The 7,359-nt window shown below is 33.6% G+C and overlaps 1 protein-coding gene across 1 annotated transcript; it reads right to left on the reverse strand.

Annotated features, from left to right (window-relative positions):
- Nucleotides 1-657: 657 nt before the first annotated feature.
- LOC101787731 (interferon-induced protein 44) lies at nt 658-7,105 on the reverse strand. Its single transcript, XM_023561260.1, is given in 8 exon segments — nt 658-771; nt 3,296-3,438; nt 3,653-3,748; nt 3,751-3,788; nt 4,463-4,493; nt 6,666-6,896; nt 6,899-6,967; nt 6,970-7,105. Coding segments are annotated over 8 exon segments (858 nt in total).
- Nucleotides 7,106-7,359: the final 254 nt, after the last annotated feature.

Raw genomic sequence — 7,359 nt, forward strand, 5'->3', positions numbered from 1 at the left:
TCAGAAGTTTCCCTACATCCATCCCTCAAAAGAACTCTTCTGGACTAATTGTGGTAACTGGTATTTCTTCAATATGGGAAGCTCCTTTCTTTCATTCTCTTCCATGGAAAGAAGTGAAGCTTCAATTCAAAACAGTTTTTGGAAGAGCTAACTAAAATTTACTTTGCAATATACTTATTGATTTAGTATATTCTGTCCAAACAGTGGTGTTCTGGTGAAGACCAGAGACAGTCCACTGGGCTATATTAACTATTTAGCAGTCCAATAATTTAACAACCTAACTCTTACATAGCTCTGTCTCCGTGTGTGTGTGTGTGTGTGTGTGTGTGTGTGTGTGTGTGTGTCTGTGTGTTCAATCCTTATTACAAATCTTTGAGCTAGCTGTTATTATGAATTAATTTTATTGATTTGTTAGTAAGTTGAATTCAGTTTAAATCACTTGCATAGGTCATACTACTATCCGGAGCTCAACTGAATTTAACCATGGTGGTAATCCAGGACAGATTCAAACTTCAGTTACCTAAGTCCTTCACGCTATCCAAAAACATCCTACAATAAAGTCTAGTCAATTCCCCTTAGTAGCAAAGTGAGATGAAACTCACCATGTTTCGTCATCATCTTCAAATTCCCCTGACCTTTGTCAGCACCTCATTAGAGTCATTTAACATAGTTGACATCAAGCACAAACACCACACAATGGATTGTGTCCTTCAACAATGGAGAATGAATATAACTTTGATGGCTTCATGCTATTGGTTTCATGGAATTAAACTGTAATTTATACATGAAGCAATATATTAAGTCAGCAAATCCTAAAGCATTAAGGCTATGTACCAGGATCCACAAAAGTGAACAAAATAGTGATCACAAGAGACGTCTGAATTTATGAGGCATGCTAACTGCAATATAAACATTTACTAAACTTTTAAGACTATGATTATACTAAATGCAATTAAATATGATCACAGTGAGATTCTTCATGCTACCTATAGAGATTATGTGATATTATGCAAATGAGTTGTGACATGAGATTCTGTCATCTTTAGTGTTCCTGAGAATGATAGTTCTGGGCTTGGGAAAAAGATGTAAGGCAAAGGAGAATAAGTCAAATCTCTCCAGATTTGAATTTGAATAAGAATCCTCCATATGAATTTCTAATATATTTTGTCATTGAACATGTATTCCCTAATGTATTCCACTGAAAAGGACAAGAAACAACTATCAACAAAATAGCAATGACAGCCTTAATGCCCCAAGTCAAGACTTCTTGAAGAGTAACTCAAAATCTGGAACAGGAAATACACAAGATATGGTTGGTATATCTAGTTATACCAGAGTCAACAAATATGGCAAAAAACCTTGAATTCACATCAGGAGGACTCAGGCCTTTCTCTGTCCAAGATGGTACATTTGTCATCAGGAGAGAGAAAATTTATAGCAAATTGAAACCTGTCAGATGCATTTAATTCATATTGGGTTGATAATGATGATAAAGTAATAGCTGATCACTACTGCAGAAAGAAACAGTGTATTTCAAAAGTTCATAAAATGGGCAAAAATCAAGACTAGATCCTGCTTGCCCTTTGTACACTATGTGTACTACTAGATAGTCAAACCGTGAATGAGTGGAAGGAATTCTTTCATACATGAAACTATGAAAAATGATTAAAATAAAATGTCACTATTTTCATCCTCTGATAAATAAGTGAATCTAACCATTGAACATTAATGAATACCAATCTTAGAAAAGCGAGAAAACCCAAGACTGTGTACCCCCCTGCTGGGATAGACAACATATTCCTAAAGTAGAAACTGAATCACACAGTATACTTACAGAGCAATTAGAAATCTGAAACTTGAGCAATACTTGATACACCAAGGAAAACCATACATTAGTATGATTATGATATCATGGAGATGCTTAAGGAGAGGTAAATATACCTCTGTGTATTTGTGTACTCAGCTATGGATGAACTGTAATTTTTTTATTCCAATTTCAAATACAGAGAAGAGGAAAAGATCAGTAAATACAGATGAAGCCAGAAGTATAAGTCAAAACATTTTTAAATTCAGTACATGGGAGTTCATTAATCTATTTTGTCTACTTTTCATACATTTTAAATATTCTATAATACAATGTTTTTTAAAGAAAGAATAAAACTTAAGGAAAAAACTATCAGTATCTACAAGGTAACATTATATTAAAGAATAAAAGAAACTTACAAGAACAGAATATTAAATCTGTACTGTGAATAAAAACACAAGAAACATAGGTATATAAATAAACTTTCAACACGAAAAGTTAATAATTTCAATCTACACAATAAAAAAACAAGCACAAACAAATTACAAGCAAGTTCACTTCCTAAAAAACGTGTGAAACTATTAAGAAAAAGTGAGAAATGAATACAGTAATTGTGATTTGTCTGGTGATTTATCAAGAAATAATTGATCACTATGTCAATTTTTAAAATTCAACTATGTGGTAATATAAATGATATCACATAGGGACAGATAAGTACATCAATAGGACAAACCAAAAAATACAACAGGCACCTACACACACAGGAAAAGGTACAAAAATCATTCAAGAAAAGATGCTAACATGATTGACTACCCATACAAGGTAAGTTAATAATTAATTCAATACCTAAAAATCCATGAAAATCACTAAAACTTTGAAACATAAAACATAGATAGATAGATGATAGGTTCTTTATCTCTCTCTTCCTCTTACCTGAGTAGATAATACTCATAAGAAATGCCTTGAGGCACAAGGATCAAAGCCAGGCATCCCACTTAGCTGTGGGTGCTCTGAAAGCACCACTTCCTAACACCACTGCCTTGCTGATTCAGGATTCAGCGCGTGAACAGTGAAGTGGACACACTCAGTCTGCAGCACCTTATGTTGAGTCTACAAAATCTCAGAAGACATCCGAAGTTTATAATCTCAGAAAGCTGCCACATTGGCCTCAGGCTCCCTGACCTCAGAGTTTCTGATGCACAAGAAAAACTAACTGTGTGAAGAAGTTTATACAGTTAGATTTCTGTATTATATTGGCAAATTTTTGAAGATCAAATAGCATTCATAGCCTTTACGACAACTATGACAAAAGAGTCCTCCAGATATTTGCATTCTTTGTCAATAAACAAACTTTCAAATAGGAACAGACGAATTTGAGCACATACAGTTTTTTTAAATGCTGATGCACTAGAGTCTGAGGTTGTGATCAGTGGGCAGAAATAAGCATTTTTAAAGTAAATTCTGATTTCTCTGTGATGAGCCAGCTCTTACTTGGTATCTGTCACGAACGTAGCCTTTCAGGATGGAGACCCTGTCACCTCTCCGCAGGCCTTCATTATTACCCAGCCTGGAAGGAGTCGCACAGAATAAAGGGCAAGAAGTTGCCTTCCTTCCCACCTCTGATGGGATGAATCCTATACTACAAAGGGGAGAAGGGCAAATTTAAAATCATGTTTATTTTTGTTGTACATTGAGACAAAGTCTACAGTAATGCAGTTGATCAGCAAAAGTCTTTTCAAAAATAATTAGTTTAAACAAAGAAGTAGAGACTGGGTAGCCTAAAGAGTACTTGTTATTCAACTATTCCCCGTGTATCAGAGCCTACCAAGGCTTAACGTGTTCCATGACCTTGGAAGACCAACTTCATTGAGTTCCAAAAGCTCAACTTCCCAACTTCAAAAGAACCCAGTAGCAAAATTTGTATTTAGTGAACCAGATCTCCATTGGCTTGTAAGTTTTCATGGAGGATAATAAGTTCTTGAGTCTATTTACTCACAGCTTTTAACAAATGACCGAGGTTAGGCCACATGATCTGCCATGAATTTTCTTAGAACGTCTTTCTTTTCCTATTCCTCTTTCATTAGCAGCTTGTCTTCTGCCCTAGCTTACATCCTATAGTGAGAGAAAGAAGACAAAAATAACACTTGTAACTAGAGCTAATCAGACCTGACACCCTTTGATTTTAAATGCCTCTGGCTTATATAGATTTTATGAATGAATAGAAACTTAGTTAAATATAAAAATTCTGTAATCAGTAGTGAACTTCAAAAATCATGCTATAACATAGGATTTTAAACAGTATGAAAAAAAATCATTTAAAACATGTGTTTGTACTGGTTAATAGGAGTTCTTGACCAGACAACTATTATTTTCAGAGCAATTCTCTAAAATAATTCAAACTTTAAACTGTAAGAATTCCAAGCACAAATGTTGACTTGACAGCCAAATAATTATTTTCCTTCAAGTACATAGCACTGAAAATGTGTCCCGTCTGTTCAGTGTTCCTTTTGTTTTTACATTACTATAGTCAAATCTCTGTGATTACAGACATAGTTTTAGTTTGTTCTTGGTGGGACAAATTTTTGAAGGAACACATTGGAGAATAAGTTAAAGATAATGACCAGTAAAAGAATGTTAAAAACATTGACTTATTCAGAGATTCCTTTACTCTTTCCTTCATTCAATGAACCTAGGGAAAATAAAGACTATAACGTAGACTGCAAACTTAAATAACTAATTGACAAGGATTGGCAATGAATTGCTATGTTCATTAATACAGACGAACCACTGTGCAGAGGTAGATTTAAGAGCAGCTGCACTGTTTTTCCTCACTTTTCTGGGGTGCATTCTAGTAAACAGAAAAAGACTGTGACGCATTCTAGTTTCCTTGTAAATACACTAATACAGTAATTTTATGTCCTGCTAAATAACAATATTTAGCACAGGCAATGTCTAAAAGTTCCTTACAGTAAATAAATCTAGAACCTAAAAGTTTAGTGGATATGACTTCCTAGTAAATATCAGGTAAGCTTGTGCATAAATGTTCCACAAACAAACCAATCTCCAAAATGTAAGCTGGTCCATAACTTCACTTAAAAATCCTCCCTATTATTCTCATCCCAGAAAGCACCTGACAAATTTGAAAAAGAAGGATCTAGAGAGCCACAAATTATCCCAATATTTTTTTTTTTACTTCTCTGAGATTTGGCATTGCCGTTATTTTTGAAATTATTAACATAGTTTGATACCAGGCAAGATATCCAATTAGTTATATTTTTGCATCCTATCCTTTATTTTAGCTCAGTCTTACAAATACAATATTGAATAAAGAAGCCAGACACAACAGAGTACCTAATTTGGCATGGTTCTACACATCCAATATTCAAAAATAAGAAATAGGAATTAATGTTGGTAAAATTGAATAAGGGTTACCTTTGTTTATTAAGAATTGCAAATCATATTATTTTGAAATAACAATAATCTGCTCTGTGCTGTTTGTAAAACTGTGTTAATTTTACAATCAATTAAGCACTTCTGTTTATATTTTATTTCAATAAAAAGTTTACTTAAAGATTCCATGATGGCCAACATCTTGACAAATCCAACTCAATTTATCAGATTTCAAGCAAAATAATTAATTTCTAAATGTTTGAAGCAGCCAAGACAAAATTATCAAATTAGTCAGAGAGAAACAATAATAACAACAACAAAAAACAATGATAATAAAAGTGCCCTTAGCTTTTCTACTACAATACCAAAGCAGGATAGATCATAATACTCCTCAAAATAAAACGTGATGTAACAGTTATGCGCTCTGATAGTCATTCAGGTATATGTAATGAGCCCACACAATTAATTTGTTATGTGCAAATTCTCAGGAAATATTATTCCTGGCAACTCTTCTAAGTGAGTAAAACTAAGTAATTCATTAAGAAAAGCAAAATGCACACAAACTTACTAGTGAATAGGAATAAGCAAAAGTAAAAATGAGAAACCATCCCTTGACCACCAAATCAGAAAATATTCTAAAGTTTGACAATGCCAAAGATTGGCAAGCATTGAGGCAAATACGCATTTTTATGTAGGGATAGTAGAGACAATTGAAATGTTTTTCTTAAGCTTCTCTTCAAATGCAAATGTACACAATTTTTAAGAAAAGGTTTCACTTCTTAGAAATCATCATCAACAAATACTTCTGTGCACAAAGTTACATGCATAATGATATATGGGAGCTTCATTTACAACAGCAATTTAAATGTCCTTTAGTAAAAAAGAAAATAAGTGAATTAATTCTGGTCTTTTGATATAAGTGGAAACAGCATAGATGCAACCAAAAAGTCGATCTTGGATGCCTGTGATGTATACCACAATGCAGTATTATTACACATTAAAGAGAAGGAATCCTATCACTTGTAACATTGTATGTGAAAATGAAGGACATTATCCAAAGTGAGATACACTAAGCACCAAAAGACAAATACTCATGGTCTTCCTCATCTGAGCAACCTAAAATAGTCAAACTCATGCAAACAGACATTTGAAGTGTTGGCTGTTATAGATTATAGTGAGAGGGAGCAGGAGGTTGATGCCCAAAAGTTACAGTTCAGTTATGCAAGAAAATTCTTGCAGATATACTATAAAGCATAATTCTTATAGTTAACATTACCATATGATACACTTAAAATTTTGTGATGAGTAAATAACTCTTATGTTAAACACTTGTGTGTTAAGGTCAGGTTTCAGTGTGGGCTGTCTATCTAGAGATAAGGTCAAACAAAAGATCACTTTTGCTAAGAAAGGATGGATTAGCTGAAAGCCAGCAAACATTCTGTGTAGGATTATCTGGATATGAAATACCTACTGTCACACCTAAAAGCTTCACACTCCTAAATAAAACCATTATAAACTCCAGAAATTTTAAGATTTTCATGTACATTAGTGCTCACAGACACATATTTGAAGTACAGATCTATCACGAATTCATAGGAAAATGAAAATTTTGTCTTCAAGTCCAGAAACAGTGCAGACCATACATATACTCCTATGTTACACATGGCGATTCCGGTGTCTTGTATTGCAAAGATGAAACTGCCTTTCCTTGTGGATTAGGTTATTGCATGTAGACTCTAGTAACACATTTTATAGAGTACACCACTGTTATACTGGCCCTTGGTTATAACATCCCTGCAACAAGTTTTCTTTAGAGAATCCGTGGATAGTGGTCTTATAGAGAAGGCTAAAGTGTTTTGCTCCAAAATTATTTTGCAGGCTTTTTTCTTCAGACCCTGTCCTCACCGACATACTTCGCAATCTAGTGGAAACGCCCACATTTCCCATTAAATATTGGGAAACAGATATGTACTTTTTAAAAAAAAAAACTCTCAATTCTTCCAATTATTGTTCTCAGTTACACTGTATAAAACTAGAAATAAGTAAACAGATATCAAGAAAAATCATAACCTAACTTTTCATTCAAAATGGTTACTTCTTTAAAAAAATTTTTTTAAAAAGACATTTGTCTTCAAATAACAAAGAAAAACAGAAAGCAGGCAGTT

This window comes from Cavia porcellus, unplaced genomic scaffold (assembly GCF_034190915.1).
Source record: "Cavia porcellus strain 051 isolate PalLab524CR breed Dunkin Hartley unplaced genomic scaffold, mCavPor4.1 scaffold_1, whole genome shotgun sequence".
NCBI lineage: Eukaryota > Metazoa > Chordata > Mammalia > Rodentia > Caviidae > Cavia > Cavia porcellus.